At 39.9% G+C, this 16,103-nt stretch overlaps 1 protein-coding gene across 3 annotated transcripts in view; it reads left to right on the top strand.

The window, feature by feature from the left end:
* Window positions 1–2,242: 2,242 nt before the first annotated feature.
* Window positions 2,243–16,103, top strand: part of Acss2 (acyl-CoA synthetase short chain family member 2) — a 44,509-nt gene continuing 30,648 nt past the window's right edge. For 2 of the 3 annotated variants that reach the window (XM_021181137.3, XM_021181131.3), the window contains exons 1-2: window positions 2,243–2,567; window positions 6,210–6,405. In XM_021181137.3, the coding sequence (XP_021036796.3) occupies window positions 2,258–2,567; window positions 6,210–6,405 (506 nt within the window). In that variant the 5' untranslated portion in view covers window positions 2,243–2,257. Of the gene's footprint in view, window positions 2,568–5,621; window positions 5,641–6,209; window positions 6,406–16,103 lie in introns of those variants that run through there. The other variant, XM_029470289.2, reaches the window with a different exon arrangement.

The raw sequence follows: 16,103 nt of genomic DNA, 5'->3' as shown, positions 1-16,103 counted from the left end.
AAGAAGAAGAAGAAGTAATAATAATAATAATGGTGTGGTAGAGCAGGGTGGTAGGATGGGAAGGATAGATGGCTAAGAACCGGCTTGGGAAGTAACTCCTTGGTAGAGTGCTTGCCTCTGTGAGGGTTTGACACAGCATCAAAAGAAGAAAAAAGGAAAAGAGGAGGAGGAGGAGGAGGAGGAAAGAAAGAAGAGGGGAAGGTAAGGAGAGCGTGTTGCTGTGCTTGCCAAGCCCATCTCTGGAACCACTCTCCTAGCTCCAAGAATGATAGTTATGGGTCCAAACTCCTACTATTCAGTCCACAGATGGGATTCTGAAGCTGTGGACACACAATATTCCTTTCTTTCCTGATCCCTGGCTCCAGGCTCAGTGTGACTTGAACTGTTTAAGCATTTACCATGGAACACGGAGCTGCAGTGCTACTTATAGACAGCAGGGGGCAGCAGTAGATAGGGAACAGTTGCAGGAGACAGGTTTAGGAAGAATGGCGGGTCAGAGCTGGGCAGTGGAATTGGGAATAAGGGATGGTGGTCTTCAGATCAATAGGCAAACTTATTTATGCCTTCTTCCCCATAGAGAGGTTCTTATTGTTGGTGTCTATAGCGATCATTGTTTCTGTGACTCCTTCTATTCCAATGAGAGTTTTGTCCCCAGTGAGATCTGTGTGGCCTGAGTGCTGTCCACTCCTTCAGTGTATGTAGAAGGCCCTCAGTAAGGATTGAACCCTCTCATCGGGGTTCAGATATCTTTAGTGAAGTCTTTATCCCCTAGAGGAAAGCCTGTCTCTTAGCCTGGTAATGCCATCTGCATCCTATAAGCAGGGCTTTTCCGAGGGGTCTGAGACCTCCAGAAAAAGCTCTGCCTCCTTAATATAGTTTGTGCAATTTCAATGAAGTGTGTATTTGTTCAGAGGGGTTGATGTCTCCTTGAGAAAGTATCTGTTCCCTCGCTGAGACCCTTGTCTATTCTACAAGGTCTGTATGTTCTTAGTGAGTTTTAAAAGCTCCCCTCAGGATTAGGTAGGCTCTGGATCATATGTCTGAGCATGCGTTTTTCAGTTTAGGGTGGGCTAAGCATATGGTCAGTTGGACAAAGATCAGTGTAGCAGGTGAGTTGATGGGTCACAAGCCCTAAGTAGACATTAAATGGCAGGAGCTGGCTGCTTCAGACCTCAGGTTCACTCTTGTAGCTAAATAATTAAAGATCCTTGTCTTGACAGTCTGAATTGTAAGATGAGGTAGTCCTTGGTGATAACTGTAGGAAGGAAGTGGAGGGTGTCCTGCTCGGCTTCCTTTTGGGTGAAGAGGATAGAGGGAAGTCGGAGGGAAGTAAACTCAATTTGTGGCAGATAGGTGTGTACTTAGGTGAATTAAAGAAGGTAAATTTTTCCTCTTTATACTTGTATTATTTTATATTGCATAGACCTTGTATTTTAAGATCGGGCTTTCTGCTTATGTTAGTAAAAACAAACAACACAAGAACTCAGACCTGACCATTACTTGATCATTATCTGCTCCCCGACTTTGTGACATTTCCCTTCCTTTTCTGAATTTACCTTTAGTGCAAGGAGAACTTGTGCATTTGGAGCCAATATCTGAAGGATCCTCCTCGTCTTCACTTAAGAGTCTTGTACTTTACATCAGGATGGAGATTTATGGAGGCAAAAAGAATGACATGTCCTAAGAGGTGGGAGAGAATCAGAACGAGTTGGCAGGAAGGTTCATATTGGGAATCTGTGCCCTCAAGGTCGCGGAGGAATTTTTCCATGTGAACAGAATAGGGGTGCTGCTCGGTGGGAGACTTGGAGGAGTGTCACCCAGAAGGAACTGTACTACACTTGGCTATCCAACTCTGGAGTGACAGGATCGCGCAATCAGACCACGGAAAGTGCACAACGGATGACACAATGCCTCTTATTAGCCAGCCCTTCACGTCCCAAGCTGCGCGGCGCCGTAACCCAACCCCTGTCACTCCAAGACCCTAACATGGTCACTCCACAGCCCTGCCTCCTCTCGTGTCACATCCAGCCGGGCTACACCCCATCACTCCACGGGCCCGCCTTCTCGCCTGTCACCTCTGGCCCCGCCCCTCCACTGTCATTCCAAGGCCCCACCCCTCTCCTGTCATTCCCTGACCATTCCTTCTGCTTTCACTACGGCTCCACCCCTTCCGGCAAGTCAGCTCCGCCCTTACCCCCTCGTCTTCAGCGGTTTTTGCTGACCCCGCCCCTTCACACACGGCCCTACCCCCTATTGGATGCCTAGCGCACGGCCTCTAGCTTCAGGCTCCGCCCTCACCCGAGGCCCCGCCTCTAGGGTCGACTTGTTTTCCCCGCCCCGGCACCCGCAGCGACCGCAACGGCGGCTAAGGTGTTCGGAACTTGATGCGATGGGGCTTCCCGAGGAGCGGCGCAAGAGCGGCAGCGGGAGCCGGGCTCGTGAGGAGACCGGCGCCGAGGGCCGGGTGCGGGGTTGGTCCCCGCCGCCGGAGGTCAGACGCTCGGCGCACGTCCCCTCTCTGCAGCGCTACCGCGAGCTGCACCGGCGTTCTGTGGAGGAGCCACGGGGTGAGGCTGGGCCCGGGCGACTCTTGGAGGCGCCAGTGAGCAGAGGAGCGGGAGTCCGAGGGGGATTTACCGAGCTCCGTTAGAAAGGGAGGAGATGGAGGGTCCCTGAGGGAGATGGAAAAGGGATTCGAAAGAGGTGGCGTTCTGTGAGAAGAAGGAGTCATCTGTGAGGCGAGACTTCCTAGAAGTTGGGGGACTCTCTGGCGACTTGGCAGTTTTGGGAGATGCGAGTTTTCACGAGGAGATGCGGGTTCCGTGAGAAGAAGCGGGGATCGGTGAGGAGAAAGTTCCGTGAGAAAGAGAGCCCTCGAGGTGAAAGGAAGGGCTCCAAGGAGCAAGGGTGAGCCTTGAGGGAAGGAGAGCCCTGAAGAGAATCACCTTTGCCTCCAATTCAACCATGCCTCCCTCAGACCTTTAACGAATGCGCCCATCTCATTTTGCTCAGCGTCAGTGCAAGTCTGTTTCCCATCTAGGGAGTCCTGCCTCTGTGTAAAATGACAGCAATCCCAATACACAACTGTACGAGTTGTCAATATGCCGATGCTTTGGTTGTTTTGATGGTATAGTGAACAAAACAAGACGGAGTGAGGTTTACCACCAAGCCTGCTTGGTTTTTTGCTTTAAAAAAACAAATTTGGGTCTAAATTCTAGTAACTCAGAGTCTGAGAGACAATTCTATGCCTTGACACGTTCTTAAGTGTCAGGACAGTTTAGGGTGCAAAACCACGATCTGGCCAGGCCTTTAATCCCCTGCATTGGGGAGGCAGAGGCAGGTCTTTGTAAGTTCAAGGCCAGCCTGCTCTGCATAGGTAGTTCCAGAACAGCCACGGCTCCATAGTGAGACTCTGTCCTACCACCATGTCCTGGCTGAGAGGGAGCATGATATTTGGTAGTAAGGTAAACACAAGCCACAAATCCTGCCCGAAAAATACATACATAGCTTTGCTTGCAGTCTTAGGCAGATTTAAAAACTTATATTGAATTTATTCATCTCTAAGATAGGAATACTAACGCTAGATTCATAAATTAAAAAGTCCGAAGTGGGTAATAAAAGGGTCCATTATCGAATTGTTGATACCCAGCAGCCATTAAATAAGTAATGATTTAAATGTTTAAGAACAATGTGGATGAGGCAGATACTGAACAATGCAAAACAGTATCGAATCAAGTGCGAAGTTGTTCATTGCTACAAGTAGTGTCCAACTTTGAGTCCTCAGGTGTCTTTTCCATTTTCTTTCTGTGTATTTTCTTCTATTGTGACTTCCATCTATTTTCCTGGGGTAAGCTAGCACTACACAGTAATTCCTCTTTCATGTATATAGCCTCACACCGTGTTTTTCACTTACATTTTGTTTCCAAGTTTCACAGGACTATAGACAATTTATTTGTATTTCACACACTTTTTTTTTTTTAATTTCACACACTTTGATGACGTTATACTGAACAAAACAAGTCTGTGAGTAAGGTTTACAAATCTGCTTTCTTCCCCAATTTATTCTTTTCTTTCTTGCCCTAATTTTCTGGTAGTGTCAAACTATAAATTCCTTCTATCATCACCTTCTCATATCTCTTTTATACCTTATGAATTATTATTGTTTACTAAGCAGTATTTCAGTTTGATTTGATGTGGGTACAACCCACATTTTACAGAGAAGGAAACTGAAGCTTAGAAAGACTGACGTAAAGCAAGGCTTTCATGGAGTTGGGATTTAAACCTACATCATGTGAATACTATGCTATTCTCTGACTCCACAACTTGTGTTTCATCAAATTCTGTCAATACTACTTCAAAATCACTCTCAGACTGACCCTTTCTTCCATTCTCATAGATACCTTAATCAAAAAAGCAGGAAGCAGTCTCCTAATTTGTCCCCTCCTCCCTAGTCTTAACACCTTCAGTTGTTCCAGTAGACTTATCTAACACCATTAGGCTGATATTCTGGGAACACTGCTTTCATATGTCATTGTAAAAAACATTCTGTGCATCTGTGTATGTGTGAGGGTCTTAGATCATAGTCCCGGCTGGCTTCTTTAAAAAATGGTCACTCAGTATTTTATTATATTATAATTTATATATAGAGAGAGACCATGTACATATATAATTACTAGTTTTTACCACTTTTTAATTGTTGGACTTTGGAGTTTGTTTTAAGGTGTGTGTGTGTGTGTTGACTAGAGGACAACTTTGGTGGCTCAGCAAGCCCCAGAGATCTACCTGTCTCTGCCCTCAAAGCACTAGAATGACAAATGAGTGGCCATATTCCAGATCCTCATGCTTGTGTGGCAGTCACGTTACAAACTGAACTATTTCTCCAGCCCTAGATTTATTATTTATCAATTCTTTATAGTCAGTGTTTCATGTAGCCCAGGCTGGCCTCAAATTTCATGTTAGCTAAGGCTGGTTTTGAACTCCTGATTCTCTGGCTCTACCTTCTAAGCAGTCTGATTACAGGCCTACATTATTGTACCCTTTTCTAGTTTCACTATTGTAGTGTTGCTATAGAAACCTTTTTGGTAATGCCTTCTTCCCTCTTTGGGGTTATTTTCTTTATATATATATATATATATATATATACACACACACAAAGTTAAGTTAGCAAATACATATTCTAAAAAGTTTTATAACTTCTCTTTGTTAGACATTTGTTACAGTGTTGTTGATATATAAAAGTATTTAAAGTATTTGATTCCCTAGACAAACCTCATGTAGCCAAGCATAGGGTTAAATTTTTAAAAAATCTTGTTTTATAGGTATACATTCAGTAGTACCTTGGGTTTATTTAATATTTATTTCCTTAATAGATTGAAAGGTGGCATACCATGTGATTTAGTTTTCAATTATATTATCTAGTCCCACTATGCCAAATTGTGAATTAATTTCTGCTGATATTTTCATTATTTTCAGTGTTTCAGCCTCAAATCATAAAATAGTTTCAAACCTCACTTGGTTTCCTCTCATACAATTTTCATTTGTTTCCAGAGTAAAATGTATACCTATCTTTTGGAAATTAGTGAGAATGTCTTCTCAGGGAAATTCAAGTCTTGACTTAGTAACCTGCAAAATCATACTTGTGTAAGTAGTTATAAGAGGAAATGCTCAATAAATAATAACTAAGAAATAATGAACAAACTAAGCAAAGAGATGATTGTGGAAGACTTTATGGGTAAAGAATTTATTTATTTATTGTTGTTGATTGACTATTGGATACTGCTCATTGTGCTAGGTACTACATGGATATGATTTAAATAGGTGGTAAAATCTGAATAGATACTTTTGAATGTGTGTGTATGTGTGTGTGCTAGAAACAAAGTCTCATAGCACATGCTGGCTTTGAACTCCCTGTGTAAAGACTGATCTTGAACTCCTGATAATTCTGCCTCTATCTCCCAGGTGCTTGGATCATAATAGGCATGTGGCACCACTCTTGGCTCTGGATAGTTAGCTTTGAGTATACAAGGAATAATTTGGATCAACATTTGGGAATAGCCTGTAGGTGTGAGATTAATAGATGACTAGAGTCGACAGATAATGAGTCCTAGGACAGGGTGATTGTAACTTGGTCCTGTGCATGTACTAGTAATCCATTTAATGATAAATATGTTTGATACTTAGGGATATGTGGACATCTCTTTTTGTTGCAGAGTTTTGGGGAAACATTGCCAAGGAATTTTACTGGAAAACCGCATGCCCTGGCCCATTCCTCCAGTACAACTTTGATGTGACTAAAGGGAAAATATTCACTGAGTGGATGAAAGGAGCAACTACAAACATCTGCTACAACGTGCTGGATCGAAATGTCCATGAGAAAAAACTGGGCGACAAAGTTGCTTTTTACTGGTAAAAATATGTATAGTCTATGGCAGAGAACAATCTCAAATTTATATAGCATTTTATAATTCACAGTATGCTTTATCATTAAAAATTTTAAATATTAAAATTAACTAATTGCATGTGGGTGGCATGTGAGTCAGAGGTCAGAGGGCACCTTTCAGGAGTTGGTTCTGTCATTCACATTGTGGGTTGTAGGGATTGAACTCAGATCATCAGGCTTGTAGACAAATGCCTTTTACCTGCTGGTATCTTGCTACCCCATACCTGCAACTCCAGATATCTTGAGATAGAGTCTTACTGTAAAATTCTGGCTGGTCTGGTATTTGCTAGGTAATGAAAACTAGTTTTGAGCTTGCAATAACCCTCCTGCTTCAGCCTCCTAACTGATGGAATTACAGTTGTGTGCCATCCACACTGGACTGTCACAAAGTACTTCAAATTCCATAAATTTACTTGATGCTTACAGTAATGAAAAGAGTAAGCAATGCATCATTAATTTGATATTTCAGCAAGGAAAATTAAATCAAAGAAGTTAAATTATTTTGTTCAAATCATGTAACTACTGGGTAGTGGTCAACATAAAATCAAGTGGCCCTCCTGTTCTTGGTTTATGGCTGCAGATGAGGAGAATGGGCATATAGGAGAGAACAGGATTTGGTTGCTTTTTTCAATCTTGCTTTGGGACAAAAATCGAGAATTATGTTTTTTACCAACTCTATCACTGCTATCATTACCTTTTATTGAGTTAACTCTTAGATACTATGTTTATTAGCTTAAGAAATAATGTGTTTGATGTCCATATAACTACAAAAGCCACTATGCCTGGCAAGATTTCTTTTTAAAATATATGTTTAATTAGTTCTTTGAAGATTTCTTACAATATATTAGGTCATATTTAATTCCAACTCTTCCCCCTAATTCCTCCCAGATCTACCCTCACATGCCTACCCTCTCAAACTTGTCTTTGTGGGACCCCAATGTATGTTAACACTGTTTCTAAGAAGTAGTGTTCAATGGGAGCACTTCAATAGTAATCTGCAAATTTATTTCCAGTGCAATTAATTCTGTGGTAAGACAACCGTACCTGGCTTTTACACAATCACTTGTTCAACAATAATTTTTAAAGATATTGGGTACCAGGACTGGACTGATGTCTCAGTGTTAAGAGAGCATACTGCTCTTGCGAAGGACCCAAGGTCAGCTCCTAGAGCCCACGTAGAATAGCTTAGACTGCCTATAACTCCAGGTCCAGGGAATCTGATGCCCTCTTGTAGATGCCACAGGCACCTGCACTTATGTATGTGCACATGTGTGCATGCACACACACATACATACACACTTAACAAATTGTAAAAAGATAATGGCTACTTAGCCTCATATTAGATGTTATGAATACAGGGGAATGTAGAGAAATGGGAGAGAGAAACAGTGGGCAATTGATTTTCAATTCTTTTATGTTTAAAGTAAAGTAAACCACAGATGGATTACATTTGTTATAATAAAAAATAAAGTGCAAATATGCTAGATACATAATTGTTTCTCTTCGTTGGGCCCCTGTTTGTGAATATACTTACACCACTTCCTCTTCCGTCTCTCCCTCCTCTTTCTCTACTGCTGCTGCTTTTTGTGGTACTGGGGGTTAGACTTTTGCTCGTGCTGAGGGACAGCTCCACCACTGTTGAATTGTCTTTACGAGCAGACTGGCTTCTTGTTATCATAGATGAGAATTTAACTCTCAGATGCTCCGCTAACTTCTTTCTTTCACTAAACACACTTTTAAAGTTAACTTCAGACCACAGTCTTTATCAGAGCAGTGTAGTAAGTGGATTAAGATGGCGTTTACTCTTTTTTCTTCTCTCTCTCTCTCTGAGGTGGGGCCATGCATATCTCAGGTTAGCCTCAATAACTGTGTAGCGGAGGATGACAGAGAGATTCTGATCCCTTTCCCTCTACTTTCCTCTACTGCTCTACTGTGTACTGGGATTAGAGACCTGTACTGCCATGCTCATCTTATGCTGGGGCTTGTCCATGGTGAGCGAGGGCGAGCATCCTACCAGTGGAGCTGCATCCCAGCCTTTGCTTTTCCTTTCATGTACAGATTTTTGTTTTCTCTGAAGTCAGCAATTACCTACCATCTTTTTCTTGTACCACTTGCCTTTATCATATACACAGAATTTCCCAAACTTTTTAACATGTACATGTAATTAAAATAAAAATTTTCGTAACTTTTTATCTGATAGTTCTAGGATTTGAACCTAGGGCCTTGTGCTGTTAAGGTGAGTACTCTTACACTAACCTATATCTCCAGCTCTAGGATCTTTGTTATTTTAGCCAGACCATTGTGGAACCCATTATGTAACCCAGCTTGGTTTCAAAATCATAGAAATTAACCCCACAACTCTGTAGGCAGCTGCTCTGCCTGCCTCAGCCTCTGAGATATTGAGATTAGAGGCATGAGTCATCAGATCTGGCAAGTTTTCTTTTTCTTATTGCTTTCTTCTTGGCTTAAGTAGTGTCGTTTAGATGAACGTAATATTATTATATTATCACATTTGTAGTTCATTTCTTGTGTTGGGACATATTTATGCACTGAAATAATCCACAAGGAACATAACACTCTTTAGAATGTATTCTAGTTAGCTAAAACAGAACCACACAAGGAAGAATTTGGCCTTTTACTTTGGCTTGGCACATAATAAATGTTTATGGAATTATATTATTTTTAGAACTCTATTTGCCTGTTAGAATCTACATAGGTCAACTTTCTTTATAGATTAGCACATCTAAGATTAGCTAGAGAGGGAAAATGATTCCTGAAAGGGTTGTACACCTATGTGAAGATAAAGTGAAGACGAATCTCAAATAGTTTTATTAGCCAACTCTACTTTTCTTTACTATGATGCTGACTTGTTCAAATTGACAACATTAGACTGTGATAGAGAAAAGAGAAAATAGCCATACTAGTCAAATATATTTATTTTCAAATTAAAATTAAAAAACCAGATTTGTTAAATCAGGATTAAGTGTTCCAGGCACAGGCATTATAGGGTTTACCTTCTATTTGGGGAGATTAAATAGATATTTAAAATTCCTTGCTACTAAAAAGTAAACAAAAAACTAAACAACAGCAACTCAGGAGGTTGTGACAGAATGATCAGGAGTCCAAGGCCAGACTTGGCTACATAGATCATTTGAAACCAACCTGGCTGCATGAGACCCTATATCCAAAAACCCAAAGCAAAAAATAAAATATACATAAAATAGATTTTATGTTATGGAGTTGTCAATTGAATGAACTTAAGTAAGATAACAAACTCATGCATCCAGTATCCTGGGATGGTAGAAGGGCGTAGTAGATGTTAATCACTATTGCTGTATTTTAGGACAGTAAAAATACCAAGTCTTACCAAATGGTCAGCTCCCAAACCTTATACATACAGGCAACACTAAACAGACTCAGTAGGTTGTATTTATGTATTTACTCACATATATAAAATAATAAGAATTTTTAAAAAGAGACTATGAATTTGAGTGGGGGTAGAAAGAAGATAGCGGAGGGACTGGAGGGAGCAATGAGATGTAATTATATTTTAATTTTTAAAAGTTGCAAAAAAAATTGAATGAGAAACAAACAGAAGCCAACAAGTCTTTTTAGAATAAAAGGTTTATGCAAGGAAAGATTTATTTACTTAACAAATACTTGAACAAAACAGACAAAATTCTTTTCTTTATGGAATGTAAAGAGACAATAGCAAACAAACAAAATATGACAAATAGGGGTTGAGGATATAGCTCAGTTAGTAAAGCGTTTTCCTTTCAAGGACTGGAATCCAGTCCTCAGAGCAAGGGAGCGACAGTGCAAATAGGACTAACAAAGGAAGATGCTTTGATGGGGTGACATCATTTGGGCAGAAGTTTGAAAGAAATGATGCAGTGTGCCATGTGATAATTGGGCTAGAGAAGAGAAATGTTCCAGATAGATGGAAGAGCAGGCGTGTACTGATGCTTGGTGTGTGTGAAAACTGGTAAGTTAGTATAGCTCAAGCCATGTAAGGGGAGGTTCAGGGGAAGTATTGAGGTCAGCAGGCTGCTAGATCATTTAGAACCATGAAAGCCAATAAAGATTGTGGCTTTTTATGCATGGTGAAATGGGAATGACTAGACAGTCTTGAGCAATGGCATGGCAAAGACTTGTATTATACCTAGGATCTGTCTTTTACATTGAGAATAAAAAGTAGCTCTGAGACAAGGTATAGTAGAAGTCTCGGTGAAACACAATGATTTAGGTAATAGTTGCAGTTGTAAAAGTGGTTAAAAGTACTCAAAATCTGGATCTATTCTGAGTAAAGAGTCCATGGAATTTGCTGTCTTGGAAGGTTTTCAGCCTGATGACCTCAACACTTTTTAGATAGTGGATAAGGTCCAGAATCGAGAGATCACTACTTTTGAGATGTTAAAGAAGAATGGTGTGGCCACAGCTAGATTTAAGATTAATCTGAAACTGGGCCAGGTGGCACACACCTGCTGTCCTCACAATTGAGAGATGGAAGTAGGAGCCTCAAGAGTTTAAAGCCAGCCTCAGCTACACTGCAAGTTTGAAGCACACCTAGCTATTTGAGACCCAGCCTCAAAAGCAAAAAAACAAAAACAGAAAATGTGTGTGGAAGCAGGAGTGTGAATCGAGAGAACTGAGAGTTTGTTATTCAGGGTAGAGACCCCTTAACTGGTGCTGTTTACAGGTAGACAGTACCAAGATTGTTGGGCTTTGGTGACTGGGGACCTTTCTTGGAGTAAACTGGAAATAGAATTCAATTCTACTACATATGACAAAAATACCAGTCATCAACCATTATTCCCACTTTCTTCCCATAAACCTTATTTAACCAAGGCTGATCTTTAACTTGCCACGTATCCAAGGATGCTCTTGAGCCGTTATATAGGCTACATAAACAAATCACTTACTATCTCTCAATTCTTACTCGTTTAGCAGCCTATAAAATATGTCACTTGTTATCTCTCCCTGCATAACTATCCTAATATTTTGTGACCAATTATTTTATTTTTTTTTTTTTAATATTTTTATTACATATTTTCCTCAATTACATTTCCAATACTATCCCAAGAGTCCCCCATAGCGCCCCCCACTTCCCTACCCACCCATTCCCATTCTTTAGGCCCTGGCATTCCCCTATATTGGGGCATATAAAGTTTGCAAGTCCAATGGGCCTCTCTTTCCATTGATGGCCGACTAGGCCATCTTTCCATACATATGCAGCTAGAGACAAGAGCTCCAGGGTTCTGGTTAGTACATCATGTTGTTCCAACAATAGGGTTGCAGATCCCTTTAGCTCCTTGGGTACTTTCTCTAGCTTCTCCATTGGGAGCCCTGTGATACATCCCAATTATTTTATTAATCATGTAAATCATCACTAACACACTAAGACAAAGACAGTGACAGAGAAGTTACAGGCAAAATCTTATTTTAGAGGACAAATTTAACCCTTGCTCAAATGAGCATGTGTCTGTGAAAGATAAGATATTAAACAGAATTCTTGTTTCTTTCCTCTCTGTTTTTTTCTTGTAGTTCATCCATTCTTTCCAATAAGTTTCCTTCCTCTAACTTAACTAAAACGATATCTTTCTGTTCCATTCCCATTAACAGTCAGTTCTTTCCTACCGTGTGGGTTCTGGAGATCAAACACAAGTTGTCAGGCTTGGTGGCGAGTCGTCTTATCTGAAGAGCCATCTCACTGGCACAAGATGGCCCTTTAAAAATGATTAATCTGGTCATCCTAGTTTTTATTTGAGCTTCTTTTATTTCTACTTGAATTATGAACATACTGATTACAACTTCAAAATTTCACATCTAGGGTCTTTGAGCCTTAATTTCTTTGAGCCTTTTACTTTAGGATCATCTTTAGAGTTTATGGGTTCTCCCTGTTTCTTAAATTCCTTCTCTAAACATTAATGAGTTCAAATCAGATTCATTCTTTAAGGAGCTCTATATGGATATGCAGTAAGGAAGGTAAAGAGAAGTTGTTAGATCTTTCACGCTTTTGTTAACTGTCTTGTAGCTCCTTCTGACAAACCTAGACATAATCCTATAAATAAATCAAAACTGCAGAACTCTTGAGTTATTCTGCAAGGTGTTTTCAATAATGTGTGGTTACCAGAGGAGGCCCATCACCATACACATTAACTTACGTTAACTCTTTAAGTCTTAGTTTTCCCATCTGTAGAATGGGAAGAACAGATTTTATCACACAGATTGTTGTGAGAAGCCATGGATTAATTTTTGTAGGAGCAAAGATGAAATCCCAGAGTCACATTGCACTGTACAGATTGTTGTGAGAAGCCATGGATTAATTTTTGTAGGAGCAAAGATGAAATCCCAGAGTCACATTGCACTGTTTTCTTTCTCATGTTCCTGTGGAAATCTGTGATATATGTGTGTGGGAACTTGCAGAGTTCATGTAAAAAAAAAAAAAAAAAAAAAAAAAAAAAACCTTTAAGCTTTTGTAGTGTTTTTTGTTTTATGGATGAGGTAATACTGAGTCCACATTCTCTGGTTCTTCACATGATATAGTTTCCTACATAATCCTTTTAATCATTAGCCTGTTTCCTCCAGACATACTTTAGTTGGCTAAGATCTCTCAGATACCAGCTGTGGTCTGCTTCCCATCTCAATGTTGCCATACTCTGACTTGTCATGACTACAGTGATACTAACTACACAAGCAGCTGTGCTTGGCTCTTCAGCTTCTTACAGCTTTCCACACTGCCAGAAATTGATTGATTGATTTCTTCCTTGTTTCTTTTTCTTAGAAATAGGGTCTTGTTGTGTAGCCCTGACTCACCTGGTACTGAACTCATAGAAATCCTCCTGCCTCAGCCACCTAAGTTCCAAGATTACAGGTGTGTGCCATTATTCCTGGCTATAAATTTCTCTACTTATTCTAATAAAAAACTTTGTCTTCTGTTGCTATACTTATGTATTTATTCCCTTATTTTTTTTAACCTGGATATAATTTATAACATTTTGGAGCTTGTGGCTCAGACAGTATAAATAACTTGGCTAGGGTCTTAAAGTAATTATAATTTATTCTGAAAGGGGGCAGTTTACATTCTGTCATCCAGACACCATGCTTCTACTCACATAGCATTTGTCTATTAGTAGTTTTTTAAGAGAGTAAAAAAGAGCTGCTTTTGGAAATGTCAACTACTATTTATAAAGCTAAAAATATTAAAGTGAAATCTTAATAGAGTAGTATATTTCCCTTAATTGAGATGCACTTGCTCATTAAATAATTTTCCACTGAATATGTACAACATATAATTTACATCGTAACTTGAGAACAAGCTTAGAGAAATTCATAGGTGATCAGCGGAGAGGCACTTTTGTAGTTCAGGAAGAGTGGACAATAGTGATAATGGTAGAAGTCAAGGAAAATGGGCAGATTTTTGTATAATGTGAAAGCAACGTCAATAGATGTAACAGATGGGCCTTATTCATAAGAGAATAAAGTAAAAACATATCTCCAAGGAGGGCCAGCAGTATGGCTCATCAGGTAGTGAGTGGTGCTTGCCACTAAATTTGATTACCTGAGTTTGACCCCCACATGAAAGAACTGACACCCTCAACTTGTTCTCTGACTTCCACACATATGCTATGTCATGCATATATGTGTATGTGCATACACACGTAAATAAGTAAATGTAAAAAAAATACATTAAAAAAGAATCTCTCCAAGGAGCCAAGTGTGGTATCAATGTATATAATCCCAGCACTCAGGAGGCTGAAACAGGAGTATGGACTGGGCTACACAGAGCAACTATGTTTCAATAAAAATCAAGGGCTAGAGAGATGGCTTAGTGGTTAAGAGCACTGTCTGTTGGTCCAGAGGTCCTGAGTTCAATTCCCAGCAATTGCTTGGTGGCTCACAACCATTTGTAGTGGGATCCAATGCCCTTTGTGGTGTGTCTGAAGAGAGAGACAGTGTACTCATATTCATAAAATAAATAAATCTTTAAAACAATGACAACAAAAAGACACATCTCATAAGTTTTTCTTCATGTGTCTTATCAACTGAGAAAAAGGAAATGCAATTTCCGTTATTCTAGATGAATAAGATACTTGGAGGAGAAGTTTTGGGAGAAAGACCAAAACTTTTTGTTCCATACTCAAACATATAAAGTTGTAGTTGTGACAAGTGTTAGAAAGTCATTGAAGGCCAGGCGGTTGTGGCACACGCCTTTAATCCCAGCTCTTGGGAGGCAGAGGCAGGCGGATTTCTGAGTTCGAGGCCAGCCTGGTCTACAATGTGAGTTCCAGGACAGACAGGGCTATACAGAGAAATCCTGTCTTGAAAAACAAAACAAAACAAAACAAAACAAAACAAAACAAAACAAAACAAAACGGTCATTGAAGGGTTCAAGTATGAATACAACAGATCAGATTTACATTTTGAAAAATAAACATTCTTTTGATTATGAGTATATTTAAAAAGATAAGGAACCCAGCCTGAGGATTTGTAGGTAGAGGCCTTAGTTACTTTGGGATCTTAAACAAGTAATGACATCCTTCCTTTTTTTTTTTTTTTTTGGTTTTTTCGAGACAGGGTTTCTCTGTATAGCCCTGATTGTCCTGGAACTCACTTTGTAGACCAGGCTGGCCTCGAACTCAGAAATCCACCTGCCTCTGCCTCCTGAGTGCTGGCATTAAAGGCGTGTGCCACCACGCCCGGCCCAATGACATCCTTCTTGAGGTTTAGTTTTCTCATCTTTCAAATGGGGATAGCAAATCTTGTCCATCTCAAAAGATTACAAGGGAGCTAGGTCTGGTGGAACAGGCCTGCAATCTCAACTACTCAAGAGAATTAGCCAGTAGAATTAGCCTGCTTGTGCTGTAGAATAAAGTTTAAGTCCAGCCTAGTGAAAAATATGTGAGATGGTTAGGGCTATAGATCAGTGGTAGTGTGCTTTTATGAGGGCCCTAGGTTCAGTCTCTAATTTCATCAACAAAACCAGAAGAACTGCTACAAGGATTAGCTGAAGTTTAAGATGAATAAACATACTATGACAATTAAAAAATTATCATAATTACCAAAAAATTGCAAATACAATGAAAATAACTTTTCCCTGAACAACTTGAGGGTAATAGAAATAAGAACTTTCTCCTGTATAACCATAATATGACTCTCAAAACAAGGAAATACAAGGCCAGCCTGGTCTACAGAGTGAGTTCTAGGACAGCCAGGGCTTCACAGAGAAACCCTGTCTCAAAGAAACAAACAACCCAAAAACAAAAAAACAAAAAACAAGGAAATCAATATCCATATATCACTTACCATATCTTTTGACTCCATTGCCACTTTGTTGAAATTGTGTCAGTAATGTCCTTTATAGCAAGAGGGCTCAGCAATAAAATTATATATAAAATATGCTGCTTTGTCTTTTTAGTCTCCTTCATTCTAGTCTTCTTCAGTTCAGTCTTGACTCTCATGGTCTTAAAAGACTATCTTTAGGGGCCGGAGAGATGGCTCAGCGGTTAAGAGCACTAGCTGCTCTTTCAGAGATCCTGAGTTCAATTCGCAGCAACCACATGGCAGATCACAGCTGTCTGTAACTTCAATTCTAGGGAATTCGACACCCTCATACAGACATACATACAGGTAAAACATCAATGCATGTGAAATTAAAAAATAT

This window comes from Mus caroli, unplaced genomic scaffold (assembly GCF_978045245.1).
Source record: "Mus caroli unplaced genomic scaffold, Mus_caroli_1 scaffold_2, whole genome shotgun sequence".
NCBI classification, from domain to species: domain Eukaryota; kingdom Metazoa; phylum Chordata; class Mammalia; order Rodentia; family Muridae; genus Mus; species Mus caroli.
This window is presented reverse-complemented; position numbering and strand designations above follow the sequence as displayed.